General features: G+C 35.8%; 1 protein-coding gene across 2 annotated transcripts in view; it reads right to left on the bottom strand.

The window, feature by feature from the left end:
* Positions 1-22,984, bottom strand: part of LOC107008071 (structural maintenance of chromosomes protein 5) — a 31,248-nt gene continuing 8,264 nt past the window's right edge. For both annotated transcript variants that reach the window (XM_015206977.2, XM_027915252.1), the window contains 18 exons: positions 22,391-22,516; positions 22,210-22,308; positions 21,953-22,118; positions 21,726-21,871; positions 20,508-20,571; positions 20,277-20,401; positions 20,077-20,154; positions 18,593-18,665; positions 14,015-14,118; positions 4,099-4,215; positions 3,932-4,009; positions 2,921-3,020; positions 2,789-2,843; positions 2,235-2,283; positions 2,073-2,160; positions 1,921-1,993; positions 469-572; positions 1-380 (listed from right to left, as the gene is read on the bottom strand). In XM_015206977.2, the coding sequence (XP_015062463.1) occupies positions 319-380; positions 469-572; positions 1,921-1,993; positions 2,073-2,160; positions 2,235-2,283; positions 2,789-2,843; positions 2,921-3,020; positions 3,932-4,009; positions 4,099-4,215; positions 14,015-14,118; positions 18,593-18,665; positions 20,077-20,154; positions 20,277-20,401; positions 20,508-20,571; positions 21,726-21,871; positions 21,953-22,118; positions 22,210-22,308; positions 22,391-22,516 (1,707 nt within the window). In that variant the 3' untranslated portion in view covers positions 1-318. The remainder of the gene's footprint in view (positions 381-468; positions 573-1,920; positions 1,994-2,072; positions 2,161-2,234; positions 2,284-2,788; positions 2,844-2,920; positions 3,021-3,931; positions 4,010-4,098; positions 4,216-14,014; positions 14,119-18,592; positions 18,666-20,076; positions 20,155-20,276; positions 20,402-20,507; positions 20,572-21,725; positions 21,872-21,952; positions 22,119-22,209; positions 22,309-22,390; positions 22,517-22,984) is intronic.

Here is a 22,984-nt window from a genome sequence, read left to right as displayed (position 1 = left end):
TAGAAAGAAAGCATTTGTATTGATACACGAAGAGTTATATATAGAGTTAACAATTTCTGAATATAAAGAAAGAGAATGGAGGACAAATTATTGAAGTTCGAACAGAGGGAATACCACTATGGCTCTATGTTACTACTATAAACAAGGGGCAGCATTACGAATTTATGCGTACAAAAAAATTATGCACTATTTAAGATTTTTCAAAAAACAATAGCTGAGTGACCATGGTTCAGCTTTTAACAGGGCAAAATGATGATCAACTAGAAAATTGTAATTTTTTCTTATGGACAGTGCCTGGTACCACAAATATTACTGATTCTAATCAGCAGCAACAGAGGTTAAACCCATAATGGATCTCCAGCATTCTCCACCACTCCAAACTGCAATTTAGAACCAGAAGAAAACAACTTAGTCTGTGATTAATGTTACGACTACAAGCATATGGTATTGGTTAAAGTGGTAGAAAACCTTTGGATGGCTGCTCAATCCAGGGCCCATTCATTACTGTTAGAATGCTGCATGCTTCGCTGTATTCAAGATTTGGCAGCAACTTTGGGGTAAGCAAGAAGCACCTGTAAAGGATTTGGCAGAATCAGAAATAGGACTGGAGGTTTATGTAGACAAGGTCTAGTTTCACAATTTCATTAATTTCTCCAAAATATGCAGGGGAATCGGCATAACAGGCATGATCACCTAAACAAAATAAACCTACATGGATTCATGTTCCCTCTAGTAGAGAGCTGAGAGTTCGAGACTTTATGTCTTCCACAAAAAGAACTATTTGACATTTTCTCGCCATAGAAGGTTGAAAATAAATGGATTCCTTGTACTTATATCTGTGTGTTTTCTGCAGAAGATTGGCTGTCAGTGGCGTTTATGCACTCTGATAACACTAGTAAGGGAATCTCTCACGATGGACTAACCATATATATTACATTTACTAACTGCTTATTACTTATCAGTTTATGCCTAACTTCGTTAGATGCACATTGGATAACCGCTGTTACAAATCAGATACTAGAATCAAAGTCATAACACAAAATAAAGAAGAAAATCTGATAGTGGATAATTCCAAGTTAACACGGCATCTGCATGGTGGGTAGCAGAGTACAACTATCAAAATACTGATTTCTCAAAGAATAAATGGAACATGTTTGATTACTTAGAGCAGAATTTCAAAGTAGATAGCAGGATTGGAATGCAATATGCAAAGAGAAATATTAATGAAAATTTTCCTTTACAAAATTAGTATGATATAAGCTACAATAATTAATAAGAGCCTCAATTTTTCAGATGATGCTAATACGTTGTCTTGCATGAGTTCTTTGTGTGTTCTCAATGTTTAGGGTTGATACCACTTTTATTAGTTAATAATATCTCTTTCCAAACAGATTTCCCATAGCTTTTCTTAAGGCACGAGATTGTTCTGTTCGGGACTAAAATGAAAATAAAAAAAAGGGTTAGCCCTTGTTAAGCAGGTACAACAAAATAATAGAAGAAAGTACTCATCTATTTGACCTCATTTCCAAGGTCATGGCTTTTGTCATCTGATCCAAGCAGTTCAAAAACAAACAATCTGGAGGCCTTCAAAGAAACTTATTCCCCTCTTGATCTTAAAGAAGCAGATATATTGGCCATGCAAAATTATTGCAGATTAATATGTCTACGAACTCCGTAATCGTCTTACACCAATGGTCATTCTTAAAACAGAATCCCATGAAGAGGTCAAAACAATCAGCAGATATCTTCCCAGAATTCTCTAAGATGGTATTTCAACGATTTGAAAAAAGCATACACACCAAATTCTTTAATTACAAGGACATACGCAAAGAGTTTCAGCACATAAATTGCTCGTGTTTAGACATGATAATGGTAAAACAAAAAATCATGAGAATAGAAGAGAGAGAAGAGTGATCTTACTGCGGTGTATTGGGTTGGCTGGCAGCTCTCACTAGTTGCTGAAACATTTTCCTCTCATTGATAGGATCCATTCCTTGAAGGACAAATGTACACAATGATTTCTTGCATCCAGTTAATTAAGAATAACAATATACGGTAACTGTATAACTGACCTTGATTTATTTCATCCACCACTCTAAAGGGGCAATTTGTTAGGTCTTGGAGAGAAACTAGGTAAAGAATAGTTGAAACAGATCGTTCCTGAAAGGATATTGTATTAATAAGTTAAAAACCAATTTAACACACGGATAGAAGAAGTGGTTTAAGCAACATACTCCTCCAGATTGGTGGTGGGCACTTAGAACTTGGAGTAGTCCCGTCTCCCTGGTAATAAAGATGCAAGAACAACAAACTGTAAACAAGCCATGGAGAACCAAAAATAAATAACCCATATTTGTTGGTGCCATGAAGCACTACCTGAAGGGATAGATGCTAGGGAATCTTTTCTTTGTTTTGCTCATAAGTGAAGCCAATGATTTTTCTTCCCAAAAGATGATTTGAAAAATAAGATAGGTAAATACAAAATAACTTTAGGTTCAGTACTATAATACTGAACTAATTTAAATGGCATCAAAAGAAACATCATAGTCCACTAATGAAGAACTATGTGGTTTCTAGGCCAAAAGAAAAACAATATAAAGTTCCAGAGCACTTTGTAAAATAACTAAGTACTTCCCGCCGCTTGAAATATAACACTCATCTTCTCAAAGGGCAAAAGAAATAATGTATAAAATATCTGTCTCTCCTCCAATAAAGGACAGTCACAAGAGGCCGAAATCTCAATCTACATACCTACTTCAAAATAAGGAAGAATATCAACCGTAATTACCTGAATTTGACTTTAATTAGTATCCCATATTTGTCGAAGTCCATGTCATGCTCATCTGAAGAGAAACTTGATCAATACAGGTAGATAAAACTTCTCAAGAAGTAAGTTCTGCAAGGTTTGAGGTAAACATACCTAATGAAACTTCTCCTGCAACAGCCATTTCTTGGAAATTACGGCTAAAAGTCTGGTTGATTTGAGAAACAAGACTTCTTAATGTTGGCAGCCACCTTTCCTGCAAAGTCCTAAAATCAGAACAGGTTTTTTTGGAGACTACCACAATGTGTCCGCAGTAAAGATGAATACCTTGTTATATTACAACCACAGCCAAGATAACAAAATAAAGGAGGAAAAAGATTTTCCTAAATCATCTTACAATATCTGATACTTTGTTCCTATTTATCGCAATTACTAGAACCAACTGTCTTTTTCTTTCTCTAAGGCAACACATTTTCATCATACTTTTTGTGTTTAAATAATTTGTCATAAGATATACTGGTACTAGGTAGCATAAAAGCAAACATCAAACTATTACCATTCTGAATCATTTTTGTTTGAACGAGTACATAAATCGTTGCAAGCTTCAAAAAAAGAATAAAAATAATCTTTCTTAATTAAGCTTTACAATGAGCCAATTCACACATAATAACTAGGACAACCTTTTGAATGTAGTAACACAAGGGTGGAATATGAAGGAGAAAATCTTAACTGGCTTCTCTTTAACTGATATTGATGCAGGGCAGGTACATATATTTCTGTCAAGTCTAACCTTCACCCATCAACAAATTATTTCCAAGTGCTTGGCCAAAATGAAAAAAATTAAGCTCGCACATGAGGGGACATATTGCAGACCAAACAAGCTTCTAAAAGCTTCAGCTTTTAGATAAGACAGTTCACCATTCAGTAATATTAATGGATATGTAGTTCTTAGATGAGGCAATTCACTCATTTAGCAGTATCAATGGATACGTCTAAGACCTTGAAATGATAGATGCCATTTGAAAGGAGAATCAACTGTGTATTACTATATGTGAAGTGAGCCACCGTGGGGTTCAATAAGCTACTGCTTTATATACGACAAGCTAGCTAGGAACATTACATTCACCAGGTAACTACCAAAAATGCTAGAGTACAATAAAATCTAACCTTTAAAGCATTGATTTCGTTAGTGAGGTTGCTTAATTTCTCTTCTTCCATCTCTTGACTCTTAGAAAGAGATTCAATCTGCAAAAGTACAAGACAAAATTAGATGCAATCATCATACAGTTTAAATGGTTGAAATGGAAATGCAAATAAAGGAAACAGAGAGTTACTTTTTTCTGACGTGCTTCATACTCTTCTAGAACATTATGGTTCAGGAAAAGAATGGAGTTGGCTTGAGAAATGGTATCTTGAATAGCCGCATCCAACTCCTCAATTGTAGATGGCATCTGCAGGTAAAATTGACTAGGAATGAATTAATATGCAGGCAGCCTTGAGAATTGCGAACACTAAATATGCAATATGAAACGATCAGAACATATGAATCATACTGAATTGATTGATTAGAACACAGAAGAAACAAGTCTTACCCATTTGGTGTACAGGCAAAGAAAACAGGCATCACATTTAAACCTATGTTGTTTGGACTCTTTTAAAATGGGGACGGGTGTGTGTTGGATCCTCCAAAAGAACTGCATTTTGGAGGATCCAACACGGGTGCGGCATCAGTTTTGGAGAGTCTGTGCAGCATAGTTTAAAGCTGCTATAGAAAGCTTAATTACAAAGCAATATTAAATTTTCTCAACCTACTACTTAAAACACACAGAAAACCTGAGAGACAAGCTCTTCTAACAATAACAAATAAAAGGCACAAACAGCTCCACAAAAGAGGGAAGTATGCATGTTCTTGGATGATATATGAAAATGTCATTGACGACTACATTTATCAACAGTTTCAAGAGTAGGGATTGATATCTTGCAAACAGCAATTGATATCTTGCTACATCACGGAAGTCTACATATGTTCCTCCTGGCTCCTATTATGTAGGTAACCTAAATGGTCCAAAAACTAATTGGGTCAGACCATCAGACATTATGGTGGTGGAGGGGAGAGCAGTTGTGGAGATCATGCTGATCCAACCATGAGTAGGATTAGTATAATAAAGAAATGGTTACTATTCATGAGCTTGATATGAGGCAATCATGCCATCCAAATATTCAAAAGAGAAACCGATGTGTCACACATCCAATAAAGAGCTTTATGTTTATATCCCTTGAGGAATCTTAGAAGACTCTTTTTGTATTCCTCAGCATTAAGGGACGCCGTTCACCTTCAAAAACTTTCTACAAGAAGAGAAAATAGAGTCTAGATTTACAAAGCTCCTAAGAAATCGACAAATTCATCCATTTCCTCTATACAGTTTTCGTTACACCAAAACATCTGTAAGAAAATTCCCTTAGGTTCTTCTATCATCACAAAGTAGAGAAGAAATACTATAGATATTATTGAAGTGTCAGGCCTCCTCATCACGAAACTTGACAAAAGCTGTCATACAGGACATAATTTTATTTAATTATATCTTTAACACGCCCTCTAACGCGCAAACTTGATTTTTATAAACGGCCAAGCGCATGAATATTCTTTTTAATAATAGGTGGGAATGAGACTTGAGCCAAGACATTTGTCAGCTCTGCTATGTTAAAGAAATTGGACCTTGGATCTAAATCATCCCAAATGTTAGCTTGACATAGGTAGTATTCTATGTTCTTGAACAATCCTCGGCTCGGGGAGCTATTGAAGTTGAGTTAGGTCAAATATCCATTTTCTTAACATGATACCAAGCTCATCCCAAAGGTAGGTTTACCCAATGCTGGTCCCCTTCGTATATACCATACACACTTCAAATATCCAGCCTTCAGCGTGCAGACGTAGTGTAATTTCTATATGATTTTGGGCAATCCTCACTACTTGAGCTAATTTTTGAGGTTAAATTAGATCCAAGGTCCATTTTCTAACAAAAGCCTACGATGTAATATGTGGAAAGGTCATAAACAGTGGCCATCCAAGGAACTTCAGGATTGACAGCACACCAAAATATCCAGAACCAGCAAGGTTTGTGTATTTAATGATGCACTGTGTTCTTTGGCCGTTCATATGAACGTTAAATTTAAAAACTTGAGTGAATAAGGAGAACAGCACAAAGAAAATAGATATTGCTCTATAGCAATATGCAAGAAGATTATTATATCAAGTTAATGTCAAGGAGGTGCCTGCAAGAGAGGCTGTGCTGCCCTGAGAAGATGGTTGGACCTTATTCCGCTCCATTGTAATTATGAAAGAGAAGAATTTTAGTCCGCACTCATTTAAAATCTTCAGATATGGTGATAATTGTAGAGCTGTCAACTGAATAAACATGATTGATTCAGGGTTCTGAATTGAGCATTCTGGTAAGATGACCATGTACTTCCCTCCTGACATGAGCATATAGCCTAAATTCTTTGTGACGGAACCTAACTACACATAATGCATGGTTAGAATCGTCACTAAACCCGTCTACTTAAAGTACCACTCAATTCATCTATACAATAAAGAAACATATGAATTCATGTGAGAGAGTTTGTGTAAGCAGAGGCGAAGCCAGAATTTTCGATAAAGGGGTCCAAAATCTAAAAAAATAGACACACTAAGTAAGCCGAAGGGGGGTCGACATCTACTGTATATACCTAAAAAATTATTTTAATCATTTAAAAATAATATAATTTTCTGTCGAAGGGGGATCGGATGAACCCCCTAAAGCTATGGTGGCTCCGCCACTGTGTGTAAAGTTCAGTTTGTTAGAAAATACTGTGTTTTCTTTTACAAGATAAACATATAAAACACAAGGTAGCAAGCACGCTATGACATTGCCAGATTATCACAAGCACTATATTATCAGACAATTGGCAGCGCCCCAGTGGATTTTAGAATTTTCATATATATCATTTTCGATAATATATCACACCCATTCCTGCTCTCCAGCTTTCTAGTTAAGCTAGTGAACAAATTTTGATTGAAGAGAAGACAATGCACAACTTAAAAACTAACACACACACACACCACACCGCACGCCTAGGCATGAAAATCAAAGAGTGGACAAGGTAATATGGGGACCCAACATCTGGTGAAATAAGAATTGGGTGAGCCTAACTCTGATACCATGATAAGAATATGGATCTTGACCAAACCCAATCCCAAAAGCTAGTTCAAGAGGTGAGGTTTAACTAAGACCATATTAGGAGATAAATTGTCACCCCTCCCACCGATATGGGAGTACTAACAAGACCAATGGAGTAGAATAACCATCATTGGATAATCAAGGGATCAAACACCTTATTATATTACCTTGACTGGAGCAGATTATGAGGACCATCTCTGGGGTTTTAGTCCATTTATCAGTTAAATACCAAAGATGCCTTTCATCATGCAAACTCAGGAGGTCGACATAAAGCAACCTTCAAGGTTAGTTGCTCAGGCAGAGACTTTGTAAATTCATCAATTGGAGCCAATTTGTATAGTCTTCAAGCAATCACCAACAGCATAAGTTTGACTTTTAGTATTGTCCAATAATTTGGCATATTAAAGAGTAAAGCTCATCACTGATCACTCTTCATTTTATAAGCACTCCCACAATGTCAAATGTATATTCTTTGTAGTTATGTTGATGACATTGTTATAGTTGGTGGTGATCTTAGAGGCATTACTCAACTTAAGAAGCATTTTATCAGTCATTTGAGATCAAAGATCTCAGCAAACTAAATACTTCCTAGGCATAAAGGTAGCACAATCTTTGGGATACTCATTTCACAAAGAAAGCTTGGCACGGACATATTGGAAGAAACCGGTACTCTAAATTGCAATATATTGACCCAACAATTAAGCTTCTTCGGTTCATCCAGGATAGAGGAAGTATTTGAATCACCTGGTTGCTATAGAAGATTGATTAGTGAACTTAATTATCTTACACACAACCGGACATCTCATTTGATGCCAGTGTTGGCCTCCAAACTCCTAGAGATGGTCACTGAAATGCAATAATTCGCATCTCTAAGGTATATCATTAGAGGTTAAACCTCAACATGCTAGATGCTACTCTATGAGGATAGGGAACATGATGCGGACTATGCAGAATCTCCTTCAAACAGATGATCCACTTCTGGTAATGTGTTCTACTGTGAGAAATTTAATATCTTGGAAAAGAAAAATCAAGACACAGTAGGTAAAATCAAGTGTAGAGGTAAAATACCTAGCAATGGTTATGGCTACATGTGAGTTTACACGGTTAAAGCTTAAGTTGCTCGGACTCGGCTGCGGATGTGGATCAAGAGTTAGGGTCCTTCATAATCTAAATTATAAGAAGTGGGAGTATGGATCCAAGTATGAATACTAGTGCAGAGATTCAGCTAAAACAAATCAAATATCTTAAAAAAGAGTTGTAACTTGTAAGATATGCATAAATTATGGTAGACTAATTGAGAGAAAGTGAAAGCACGAATTATTGAGAGCAAGTTTGATTTGTAGTAACTGTAATGTACAAATGCATCTCCCTATTTTTTACTTTTTGAGTGCGCAACATGACTATTGCAAATGATATAGGATATGATAGACTTCTTGAGTTCACTGCACATTCAACACTGTTGTTAAATGTCCACCTATAATATCTTTAAAGCATCTTTTGGTTGGGGACTTTTTCATACAAATGTCTTATAACAATAAAAAGCATCTGCGTGAATTATGATTGTACCTTAGCTTTTGATATAATTACTGAAATTATTGTATCTGCCTGCAACTTCTCTATCAATTTTGGACAAAGTACCCAAAATTGGTTGATCATATCTGGTATGCATTCCACACCCACATCCATGTTGTGTCAATATGGTTGCAGCATTGAAAGTGAGGAGTCTACGCAATTTAGATTAAAGCAACTCCTCAAAGAATTAAGGAGTAAGAAAATGCACCAACACAATTGAACAGTAACGACTAGACCGTAAATCATATTGCTTCAAAGCACTATTTCACGAAAGCATATCGAAGTAGATTGTAAATTCATTCAACAAAAAACTGAGCCACAGTGCATGATGACATGTTTCATTGACGTCAATGATTATTCTTTTTGAGAATGATAACTTTTTTTCCTATCTATCCACAGGTATACTACATCAAAGTAGCCCCCCTCCAATAGTATTACAAACTAGGCTGACTCTATATGTGCTTTCTGTCATAAATAGTCTATAACATCAAAAAGTTCTTCTGCCTGTACTAAAACTTTCTGTTTACACCAAAATAATAGAGTTATACAATTCATCTTAAAATTCTGCAAATTGTTCTTCTTGCCCTTAAAACATCTTTGATTCCTTTCTTTACACACTGTCCACCATATACAAGCTGGGACAATCCTCCATCTCTCCTCCTTAATAGTAGTATTGCCTATATTGATCCAACAATTTAGGAGTTGTGCTATGTTTCTTGGTTTCACCCAAATGATCTTCCTAAGGCTGCTGAATATTCTCCATAATTGATCTGTCCATTTGCAATGTAGGAAGAGATGGTTGACTGTCTCTGCCTGTTCCTCACACAAAAAGCATCTTGAGCATAATTGGAACTTCCTCTTCTTTATATTTTCTTGTGTCAGCACTGCTTCCTTTACTAGTAACCAAGTGAAACAGTTTACCTTGTATGGGATTTTAGGTTTCCATATCATCTGCCATGGCCAAAGCTCCTTCCTGTCATTTGAATTTGAATGGTTGAGATCTTTGTAAGCTGACTTGACACTGAAAACCCCTTTGCTGCCAATCTTCCACACAACCTTGTCTTTTTCCCTAGTCAGATTACTAAATTGTGCCATTGTATCATGGAAGGCCACTACGTTCCCCATCTCCCAATCATTTAGATTCCTCCTAAGATGTAAGTTCCACTCATGTCCTGTCCACATTTCAACCACAGTTGCATTTTGTTGATAGCTCAGTGTATATAAGTCTGGAAATAATTGTTTCAGGGTTCTTTGGGCTATCCATCTATCCTCCCAAAAATGACACCTTCATTTCATTACCCACCTTGAATCTGATTCTAGAACAAAACAGAGGCCAAAGATTTCTTATTGGTACTGATCTCCAGATACCACATCCATATGGTGTAGTGACCATCTTTGTCATCCACCTATTCTCCATTTCATATTTTGCCCTGATCACCTCTCTCCAAAGCATATTCTCTCCTGTCATAATCTTCCAAAGCCATTTAAGCATTAGGCTTTTGTTTTGTTTCTTCATGTTCCTAATCCCTAGTTCCCCCCCCCCCCTCTTTCTTGTTTTTTATGACCTCTTCCCACTTGACTAGATGAAACTTCTTTTGTCTTCATTCCCCGCCAAAAGAAATTTCTTCTCAAAGCATCTATCCTCTGTATGACCTTATCTGGTGTTGGGAACACAGACATCATATAAGCAGGTATTGCACCTAGCACACTATTAACCATGGTTAATCTACCTCCCCTAGACAGATATTGGCTCTACCAATTGGTTAGCTTCTTTTAGCATTTTTCTATCACTCCATTCCTGATCCGTATTGATTTGCTCTTTCCCCCCAATGGCATACCTAGTTATATTGTTGGTAGTTTCCCTACCCTACCACCCAAAACCCCTGCCAGACTCTCCACCTCAGCCACTTCATTTATGGGATACATGAAACTCTTCCCCCAATTGATATGTAAACCAGAGGCTGCTTCAATGATGATGAATATTACTCTTAGGATCGACATTTGCCCCGTCATTGCTTCAAAAAAAATGAGAGTATCATCTGCATATTGCAGATGGGTAATCTCCAAGCCATTTTGGGCACTGTTGTCCACCCTAAAGCCCCTAATCCAACGGTTCATCTTTGCTGTGTGAATTAGGTTACTCAAACCTTCCATGGCTAAGATGAATAAAAAGGGTGACATGGGGTCACCTTGTCTCAATCCCCTTTGGGATGGAAAGAAACTGCTAGAAGTTCTATTAACTAAAATAGAAAACTTAATTGTGCTTATGCAGAATTTCACCCATCTAATCCATTTGGCTCCAAAACCCATCCTTTGCATCATAAGTAGTAAGAAATTCCAATTTAAATGATCATAGGCCTTTTGTATATCAAGCTTGCATAGAATTCCAGGGCACTTCCTTCTCTGTCTAGACTCAACACATTCATTTGCTATCAACAGTGCATCCATTATTTGTCTACCTTTTGTGAATGTCATTTGTTGGTTGTCTACAAGCCTGTGTAGCACCTTCATTAATCTTTCGGCCAGCAGTTTGGCAATGATCTTGTAAACTCCACCTATTAGACTAATAGGTCTAAAATCTGTCAGTTCCTCAGCTCCCACTTTCTTAGGAATCAAAGCCACAAAGGTGGCATTTATACTCTTCTCAAACCTCTCTGCCTTATGGAACTGTAGCCACCAGATTAGGTTTAATGATGTCCCGGCATTGGTTGAAGAAGGCCATGTAATAACCATCTGGCCCTGGTGCTTTGTCCCCTGCACATGCTTTTGCAGAAAGTCCTGCTCCTCAAAAGGTGCCAAGAGTAATTTGTTTTCTTCTTCATGAATCATAGGACAGTTTCTCATCTCCAGGTATGTTCTCCATTCTTCTGGCTCAGAGTATAGTTCCTCATAATAAGTTACTATCTCTTTCTGTATCTCCTCTGGTTTAATCAAATTTTCTCCTCTCACTTTCAGCTTTGAGATTGTATTCATTCTCCTCTGTGCATTTGTTGTTCTGTGGATTGACGTCAATGATTCGTTTGCAGATATTCTTACAAAATTCATTTATAGATCTAGTATTAAGTATACATGTGTCAAATTAGGAGCCTACCTTACGTAGACTCCAATCTATGGGGATGTTAAGAAGAAGAAAGAAAATCATAGAAATAATAGGCAAGTATCCATTCTTCGTAAACATGGCAAAGATTTAAACTATTGTAATGGGTGATTAGGGATAGGCATTAATTCAGGTTATAAATATATTAAGCATGCCTTACCCAAGACAATCTTAGCAAAAGAAAATTTAGGTTATAAACGAATGTTATATGTGCCACCAGACATGCGAAGCATCTATTTTTGCACTATAAAGTAGCAACTGGCATATGAAGTTATCAGTCTTTGGAATTGGCTAGGTCATGTCAAATACTATTAAAGAAGCCTATGAGAGCTGGTGTTCATGGAGAGTTGGGAAACTCATCAAAAAAACATGGTGTATGGTGCCGACTACTATCTTTTGGTGCATCTGGAATGAAAGGAATCATAGATTTTTTGATGGGATTTCAACTCCTAACTACATTCTTAAATCTAACTGTTTGGTCTTCTTATATAGAAGGATCAACCAGGCCGCCTGTAACACTGTTGAACTTTTTTTGGACTATGTCTGCTCTATAGTTATTTAGTAAATTCTTGTACATGACCAGACCCCTTCTTTTGCTGTAATTTTCTGCCTTGCGTCTTGTTGATGCCTTCTAATGAAACCTCCTTACTTCATCCATAAAAAAGGGAATAGGCATTAATTACCTACAAGAATAGAAATTACTTTACTTCCCTTATTTGATTTACATCAAATACTATTTAAATCCCAACACACATGAGAGAACAATCCAGGAATTCATTCCCAAATCTCCTCTTCCTTCTCTCATTACAAAATTCAAATTGTCCCTGATTCAGCAAGCACTTTAGATATATTTCTATTGTTTATATAAACGTAAATTAGTCTCTCCAGCAAGAGAATATTCTTAAGGTTACTATTTATCTATCTTTAGTTTATTCTGCATTCCTTTCCTAACTATGCATATCAACAAGCAGATACCATATAATGAATGCAATAACACATAAAGGACTTGATCAAATGACACATTAAGGACATGAAAGTTCTCAACAATCTGTCTGTTTAATTTATTCAATTAATGCATTCCTTCCCTAAAATGTTGGTTGGTTTTTGAAGCAATTTACAAACTGGTCAAAACTCAAAGCTCAAAACATTACTCTCTCCATCCCAACATATGTAACACTCTTTGATTTTTAGTCAGTCCCAAAAGAATGACATCTTTCGATATTTAGTAACAATTTAACTTCAAACTTCTCATTTTACTCTTAATGAAATGATTCATAATCACAGAAATCTATAGGGTCTATTATAGACCACGAGTGACAAAAGTTTAAGGTTCCCCTTGCAATCCTTCCATCGTTTAAATTCTTTGTTTGCTTGGTTCTCTTCTTTTTTCTTTAAACTCAGCGTCCAATCAAACACCTTCATATAAAAATCGGGACAGAGGGAATACAATTTTTAGATAGATGAATAACAAGCTTTTGTTAAATAGAAAGACCATGTATTCCTATCCATACAAAAAAAAAAACAAGAAGAGATAAAATTATGAGATAAAATTATAGTTTTGTTTGGACATGCAATGTGGACTTTTTAATATTATATGTTTTCTAATGTACATAAAAACCCATAAATTGTAAAACAAAATTATCCCAATTCTTTATACAATCTTACCAAATAAACAAAAGTTTGTAAATAACATAATATAATAACACAAATCTATTCTTAAAAAAGTACAACATTTATTGATCAAACTTCAATTCAATAAAAAAATAAAATTGAACATAAGTTGTAGAGTCTTTAATATAATCCTCCCACATAGTACGATCAATCTTCTCACGTTGAACTTGTAACTATTGCTCGATCATATGACCGAGAAGATAAACCAACATTATTACTTTAAGTCATTTGTTGGTCAATTTAGTTTGTAAATAAATTTGATCAAAAACAAAGAATTTGGTGAATATAAATGGTAAAGTAGAAAAAGATTAAAGTAAAAATAAATTTTATGTTGGTGAGAATAATCGTTCTATGAGTATGAATGGTTTAAGAAGTCAGGATATGAGTTATAATTTTTATTTACATATGAAACTCATATGGTTAGTAGATGTAAATGTGAGGTTGTTTTTACAAAATATATATTTGTGGGTCAATTTTTGTATTTAAAAAATCTCAAATCATGATTTTTGGAGAATTTGGGATTTCATCTAATGATATGAAATCATGACATAAATCAACATGAAATCGCATGTCCAAACGTTGATTTTATCTCATAATTTCATATCGTGATATGAAATCGCATGTCCAAACGCCTACTTAGTCTATCCACATATACACAATAATATTTATTTCTTCAGAGATTGGAAAACAAACCTCACAAAAAGCTTGCTCAAGTTCTGGAGTTATAATAGCTACTGATTCTGCATTCCTCTTGGCAGCTTCCAATTGTTGCCGACATTCCTCTGTCTCCTTTTTACCTAAATAAGAAAATAAAAAATTGTAAAGCTATATGGTGTAATAATTTCCCTCAAGGCCATACGTTGTGGCACACGCAGAGTTCTGCACAAGGTAGACCTATATCACATTTCAACTTGTATAAAGCCTAGGGCTATGGGGTTTGAAGACTTAAGCTCTGTATCTCAAGTTGATGTTTACTTTGCATTATTTTTTAAGTGGTGTCTCCCTATTGTATATACATGCTAATTTTATCAGAATCTTAATATAATTGTAAAGATAATCAATGAGGTGTCGCCCTATTGTATATACATGCTAATAATCAGAATCTTATATATAATAATAAAAAGAAATCATTTTTTTTGAAAATGATAACTTTTTTTTCTATTTATCCACAGGTATACTACATCAAAGTAGCCCCCCTCCAAAAGTATTACAAACTAGACCGACTCCATCTGTGCTTTTTGTCACAAATAGTCCATAACATTAAAAAGTTCTTCTGCCTGTACAAAAACTTTCTGTTACACCAAAAATAATAAAGAGCTATACAATTCATCTTAAAATTCTGCAAATTGTTGTTCTTGCTCAAAACATCTTTGATTTCTTTCTTTCCACACTGTCCACCATATACAAGTTGGGACAATCCTCCATCTCTCCTCCTTAAGTGTAGTATTGCCTATATTGATCCAACAATTTAGGAGTTGTGCTATGTTTCCTGGTTTCACCCAAATGATCTTCCTAAGGCTGCTGAATATTCTCCATAATTGATTTGTCCATTTGTAATGCAGGAAGAGATGGTTGACTGTCTCTGCCTGTTCCTCACACAAAAAGCATCTTGAGCATAGTAGGAACTTCCTCTTCTTTATATTTTCTTGTGTCAGCACTGCTTCCTTTGCTAGTAACCAAGTGAAATAGTTTACCTTGTATTTTTAGGTTTCCATATCATCTACAATGGCCAGAGCTCCTTCCTGTCATTTGAATTTGAATGATTGAGATCTTTGTAAGCTGACTTGACACTGAAAACCCCTTTGCTGCCAATCTTCCACACAACCTTGTCTTCTTCCCTAGTCAGATTACTAAATTGTGCCATTGTATCATGGAAGGCCACTATGTTCCCCATCTCCCAATCATTTAGATTCCTCCTAAGATGTAAGTTCCACCCATGTCCTGTCCACATTTCAGCCACAGTTGCATTTTGTTGATCGCTCAGTGTATATAAGTCTGGGAATAATTGTTTCAGGGTTCTTTGGGCTATCCATCTATCCTCCCAAAATGACAGCTTCATTTCATTACCCACCTGGAATCTGATTCTAGAACAAAAACAGAGGCCAAAGATTTCTTACTGGTACTGATCTCCAGATACCACATCCATACGGTGTAGTCACCATCTTTGTCATCCACCTATTCTCCATTTCATATTTTGCCCTGATCACCTCTCTCCAAAGCATATTCTCTCCTGTCAATCTTCCAAAGCCATTTCAACATTAGGCTTTTGTTTTGTTTCTTCATGTTCCTAATCCCTAGTCCCCCCTTCTTTCTTGTTTTCTATGACCTCTTCCCACTTGACTAGATGAAACTTCTTTTTGTCTTCATTCCCCGCCAAAAGAAATTTCTTTTCAAAGCAGCTATCCTCTGTATGACCTTATCTGGTGCTGGGAACACAGACATCATATAAGCAGGTATTGCATCTAGCACACTATTAACCATGATTAATCTACCTCCCCTAGACAGATATTGGCTCTTCCAATTGGTTAGGTTCTTTTCGCATTTTCTATCACTCCATTCCTGATCCCTATTGATTTGCTCTTTCCCCCCCAATGGCATACTTAGTTATATTGTTGTCAGTTCCCCTATCCTACCACCCAAAACCCCTGCCAGACTCTCCACCTCAGCCACTTCATTTATGGGATAAATGAAACTCTTCCCCCAATTGATATGTAAACCAGAGACAGCTTCAAAGATGATGAATACTACTCTTAGGATCAACATTTTCCCTGTCATTACGTCACGAAAAATGAGAGTATCATCTGCAATGCATATTGCAGATGGGTAATCTCCAAGCCATTTTGGGCACTGTTTTCCACCCTAAAGCGCCTTATCCAACGGTTCATCTTTCACCAAAGCATATGCACCACCCACTGATATCAATTAGGAAATAGCAATGTCCTTTAGTTCTACCACTCATACACATCAATAAACTATCAAATCGTGGAAAAATTTCCACAATGATTTATTTAGCTCTATGATATTGATTTATATCTCAAGCCTACCAATCAAAAGGGATTTGCTTAAAAATTGATGAAAATTTTATGGTTGTACACATCTTTAGCCCCAATTGAATTACTACGTTAGTTAGAGAAAAGGAAAAATTGTTTGGGTGAATACTTTTTAATAAATAATTACTGCTTTTGGCAATTCTTTTTTATTACCGTTTTTAGTAATAAATATATGCACTATGTATTAAAAGTAAATTATGCATACAATATGAAGTAAATCGGTTAGTACATTTCCTAGGATCTTTGTAATCATGACTACTTTGCCTTGAAATTTTTTGTTTGGTTGCCAGCATACCCTCATTGCTGATGAATACAACTTTACCATTCTAAAAAAAAAAGAAAATAACATAGAAAAGATTGGGGTCTCAAAATTAGATCCTGAAAGTAGGTGCTGCCTAAAGGTGCTTTAAGAAAGTCGGTCCACAGCAGTGGAAGTATGATTGATTCCTTTGATCGAACAAAATCAAATAGACTTAAATCACATTATTCTCCTGCAATCGATTCAAAAAGTTGCAATAACAGCCACTACGAAGCAAATGATCTATATAGGCAATATTAACTAGTTGAGATAAAGTCCAGTTATTTCAATAAATAAATTGTCTTTTACAAGTAGAGTTGGTGAATTATGAAGTACCATCTTCTGAATGCTCGGAACTTTTAAAATAGGTCTTTTAAAACCCCTGTAATTGCTTATTTTCTGTTGTCAACCAAGGCGAGATGGTTCTTAAAAGTTACTATTTCAATGTGAAAGATGTAAAATAGTCAATAGGAAGTTCAACGAGGTCGAGATATGGGATAGAATTATAGAGAAGTTTGAAAGCAGACTAGCAAAATGGTAGTCACAGTACTTATCTTTAGGGAGAAGGATCACACTGATTTATTCAGTCTTGGATTCCTTGCCCACCTATGTGATGTTTTTGTTTCTCATCCCGGACAGTGTAGTGGAAAAATTAAACAGATTAAGAAGGGATTTTTTGTGGAAAAAGAGTAAAGAAGGAAAGGGTTGCAATCTGGTAAAATGGGAAGTGACTCAATCTAGCAAAGGCCAAGGGGGACTAGGAGTAAGAAAATTGAAGACCCAAAACAACAGCCTTTTGATGAGGAGGCTTTGGAGATTTTGTGAAGAAGAGTCCTCTCCTTGGAAGCAAGCAATTATCCATAAGTATGGGCAAACCAACCCCTGGTGCTCAATTGAGGTAAATACTACATATGGGGTGGGTGTTTGGAGGGCAGTCAGAGCACTATGGCCAAAGTTGCAGAAGAACTCTAGGATTAGGGTGAGCAATGGCCTCAAAACCAGGTTTTGGAAGGACAATTGGCTATATGAAGCTCCATTGCAGGACAGATTCCCACATCTTATGATGTTATGTAAGGATCCAAATATAAATGTTGCCGAATGTTGGTCTAACCATGGCTGGAATTTCAATTTCAGAAGACATCTAAATGATTGGGAAGTGGAAAGGGTGGCTAGTTTGCTAAATGAAGTGGAAATTTTTGCTGGAACCTGACAAGCTAAGGTGGAGACACACTACAGAAGGAAGTTTCTCTGTTAAAAATTTGTACAAAAGGGAGAATAGTGTTATGCAGGAGGAAGAGACAAGAATATGGAAGAATATAGCTCCAACCAAGATGAGAGGTTTCACATGGCTAGTAGTTAAAAAGGCATGCCATACTCATGAAGTACTACAAAAGAAGGGGAGAGTAGTGGTGACTAGGTGTTTTTTGTGCAATGGAACAAGAGAGACAAATAATCACATGTTCCTACACTGTAAGTTCACTACTCAAGTGTGGAATCTGTTTCCGTCTCACAAAGACAACATAGACAATGCTAGAGCATACAGCTGAGCTGATGTAGCTATTGGACTAGAAGAGGCAGAAGCAAGAGTCAGAAAAAATGGTGGAGGGATAATACCCTCATGCATATGGTGGACAATTTGGAAAGAGAGAAATGGAAGGTGCTTTGAAGACAAGATCAGATCCATTCAAGATGTGAAATGGAAGTGCCTGGAAACCTTATTTTTATGGTGTAAACAGAACTGCATAGAGGAAGTAGAGGAGTTGGTTGATTTCCTAGGTACTTTGTGAAGTTTAGATTTGAATCTCACTCCCCTGTAACATGTTTTTGGTGGTGGCCAGCAGTCCTAATGCTGAAGAATACAACAGTACTAATTCTCAAAAAAAAAAAAGTCTAAAGTGAAAATGTTTCTACTGAAGAACTTACAGTACTCATAATGCAGAGATGCTTGTACTGCAAATTTTTCTTGGTGCTTCACATTAGCTTCCATATCTTTAACCTGAAAATATGATAAGGAAGCATGATTCACACTCAGACTGCGATTTTAGGTCTAGTGAAGTCAGTCTTAGCTTGTTAGACTACTTTCAACTGCAAATAATGCAAAAAGGTGTATACTCTTAGCTTGTTAGACTACTTTTAACAACTAAGTCCTTATGTGTGGTATCAATATTTATTAAGAAGAAAAAGAAGAAGAGACCAGATGCAATACTTCAGACCAACAAGATTATATTTGATTTGCATTGAGAGACAATTTGCTATAAACAAAATGAAAATAATTCTCACAGTTTTTGAGAAGTGCATTGCATATACTTGCATTAACATCAGCCTAGTAAGGTAGTGCCTTCTAATCAACAACATTGGATAACATAGTAGTAATTACAAAGATCTGTTTGATCATAGTCATGTTTGGTTATGCAAGTACAATTACATAATTAAATACTTTTTAAAATGAAAATTAACTATCAAAAATTCAATAAACTTTTGGATCAACATGCAATTATGTTTAATTGTGAGAGTGTGTGTGTGTGTGTGTGTGTGTGTGTAAGAAATATTAAATATATCTGATTCTTAAGTATTTAAAAAACAAATAACTACTTTGAGACAATTAGAATAAACAAACATTTGAGAAATTCTTTTTTTTGAGAGAGAACAAACATTTGAGAAATTCTTTTGGAGCACAACTTAAGTGGATATATTTAGTTTCTTATCTCCAGCTCCCACCTGATCAAAAATTTATGTCGCCAGTTTATCTTTAAAAATTTATATTATCATACTATGAGAGATATAAAAACATTATTTTTCGATCTATCTGCAACATAATTTACATAAAAAACTATCATCATAAAGCTTATAACATCGCATATTATTCTTTTCAAACTATCAATCATTAACAAATATTTGTTAGATAGAATATTCATTCCAATACAAATAGAAAGGAAAAGAAATTAGTATTGAAATGTATAAATCATAAAAAGAAAATAGTACAAACAAGAAAAATGTAAGTTACAAATAAATATACGAGTAAAATGAAATATAATTGAAATAACAAATAAATTTTTTTGAAAAGTTACCATGTAATTACCTGCAAGTTGCACCTCCCCCTCGAGAACTAGAGAGTGTCCCCCTTCAGTTACACCCAATTCATGCTAACCCAATAATTACTTGGTCAACAAACATGTTAAATTGTGGAATTACACCCCTTTAAACCCAAATCCAATTAGAGTAGCTTTCCATCAGGCCCTAATAGTCCTCCCACTCTCACCAACTTAGTCTAACACAAATCACTGATTTTCTGGCAATGCTCCGACTATGGTAGCTATTATACTTCAATTTTTTATTGTTTATTTTATTTCAAATTCTGTAGTTCATCTTTACTTTGATTTACACAGAATAACACAATAAACAAGTACCTTCAGCGCAAGTTCAAGGGATGCCATGTTATGTTCAGCATAACTTCTTCTGTGAGCCACAGCATCAATAAGTAAATTCTGGCAGAAAAGAGAAACTCAGTAAAGGTACATAACATCTGAGATACAAAACTTACTCATTTAGGATCTAATCATAGCTTAAGAAGCATCAGCAAACAGAAACATTAAAAAGAATAATTGACCTTAATTTCCATTGCAAGTTGGAATCGCTGAATCTTCATAGCTTTGATCTGGTCAATAAGTTTTGCAGCTACGCTATCCAGATCATCCTCTCTTTCCAAAGATTTCAAGTTTATCATGCGCTGCTCTTTAGTTGGAGAAAATTACATGTTGAAGGAACACTATGTAATCAATACTGCACCTGTACCTTGTATTACACATACTTCAGGTAAAAGATTAGAAGGGATACTTACTGACACGGTTTTCCATCTCACGCCTTTTTTTCTTCTCATGTAGTGACTCATTTATAATCTCTTCCTAAAATAGATCAATAAAAATATGCTAATTATGCTTGAACTAATAAAATATTAATTTAAGGTCAAAAGATCAGATAGCATTTGATTGTTATCAACAACTAGAGTATGCACAAAGCCATTGATATTACATTCACAAGAAAACATAGGGAAAGAATCCATAACAGTAGAATCTTTTCTGATTGATTGATTCAGACAATGGAGGAAAAGAAAATGCACTACAAAGCAAATTCTTATAAGCTAGGGATAAATATTCAACATAAAACACAGTTCAACAAGTAATATCATTTTACAGAATCATCGATCCCTATTCTCCACTGTTGTTACACAGTTCCACAGCTATATACGTTTTCCAGCACAAACACTTCGACAATAGAATTTCGGGAAGCCTATTATCCAAGCTATTTCAGGTTCTAGTCTCTGGTGTAACCTTTCGCTTAATAATAGAATCGAGAATCAAAACATAGCATCTGAGTTTGCATTAATCGAGGATACACACAAAAGGAATTTCTCTGTAACCAAACTTGTACAGCACTGGCACATAAAACCCTCAACTTAATTTAAAGAAGCAGCTTCGGTCATATACTAAACCCCTTTTCTTTAAAGAAAAAAAGAAATCCCTCTTGTTCTCACCCTCTCCCTGCTTACAGTTCCCTAACATACCATCCAATCAAAACCAACTTTGCAATTTATTCCTGCCACCGAATGGTTTATGAAAGCCAGCAACTAGCGATAGTGAGTTATATAAGTTGATGGCGAGGTCAGAAGGGGTTTGGACAGGATCACAGATCTTTGTCAAAGGGAATTGGGTTGCAGAGACGAAGGAAGGCTCCAAGAGGCAGGAGTTCCACGACAGTCAGTCTGCAAAATTTCTTCTTAATTTTGTTGGCCAAACATGCACAATGACCAAATTTTGCTTATTCAGAGGGAAGGTTAATTGCACCAACCTCCATACTTATCAGAACCACGCAGAGAAGCAATAACTCAGGAGCACAGGCACCTTTTCTTCAGGACCAAAAAAGAAATGGAAAAAGCATACCATAAAGATACTCAAGTGTGAATTAGCACATCCTTGCATGTAAAACAACTTCCAGAAACCAAAAGAAATACACACACACACATATATATATGCATGGAATGCATGTACATATCACCTACACGTTGTTTTTCAAGTTTGGCACCTTCATCTTCTATGTTCCTCAACTCACTCTTAACTGCCCTGAGATTATCTTCTAGTGTAGAGATTGCTTCATCCAACTGAAGTTTCTGGGACTTGAGCCTCTCAACTTCCCCAGCATCCACATCTGAAGAAAATACTTGGGAGTAAACTAAGAAGTTCATGAACTAGGTATCAATATATTAAAAACAAAGGGCTAGTGAGATACTGCATAGCAAAAAGCGAGAGCGGTCCACTGATTCAACACTGCCAGAAACATGACCACCATATCTGGATTTGGTCCATCTGTAATGATTTTCAGGGGTCCATAAATCAAAGATACCCAATTGCAACACCTCATCTGCTCTCTTGTCAGTTTCACGTGAGCCTATGTACTGCACAAAAACATTGGATTAAATTAATGTCAATCTACTAGAATAGGTTCCAGAAGAAAAGTATCACGAGGTTTAGAAGAGGTAAGCCTACAGAATGGTCCAACCGAAATTGATCGACTAGAGCTTCTTTGACGGCATCGGGAGCATCAAAAACTTGGTCAAGCCTTGAATTGATACCTAGCATACGCATCTGTGAGAAGATAGTTGTAAGAAACCAAGTGAACATATAGATCAGCATCAAAATAAGAGTTCTCAAAGAAGCTTATACATGCCTCCTCAGTAATTTGAAAGGGAGCACAGCTCTGACTTTTATTTGTAACATTTATAATAGGAACATCAAATGATCGCATATTTCTAAATAAGAAGTCACGGTCAGCAGCATCTTGTGCTATAAAGGCCTGCATATGTTAATAAATAAGATAACTTATGAGATGAGAAACAAATTTCAACAACACCAAATTAGACTAGCAGTCTTCATTCAAAAATGCTTTGGTGTCCCTTTTGTATAATCTACAGAAATTTCAATTCTATAAATATACAATATGCCCATGCAAACAACAAACCATCTTAAGTGAAGTCTCAACTTAAATGAGTAAACAATTGGGGAATATCACTCAACAGTTAAAATAAGATTTTGGTAAAAATACAATCCAATCAATGTTTCCTGCAACCACAAATCTCATAGCAAAGCACAAAAGAACAAATTAAAAAAGGAGTACTTCAATTCATACCCCAAAGTATAAACTTTAAAGAAGTGCTTATAAGAATATCTCTGTGAGTACCATGTCCAGATATAGATCAAGTCCAAGAAGGTATAATAAGATGTGTGTGTGTGTGGGTGGGGGGGGGGGGTGTTGCAAGAGAGA

Source organism: Solanum pennellii, chromosome 1 (assembly GCF_001406875.1).
Source record: "Solanum pennellii chromosome 1, SPENNV200".
Lineage (NCBI taxonomy): Eukaryota > Viridiplantae > Streptophyta > Magnoliopsida > Solanales > Solanaceae > Solanum > Solanum pennellii.
The sequence above is the reverse complement of the archived record's forward strand: the minus strand, read 5'-3'. Positions and strand labels throughout refer to the sequence as shown.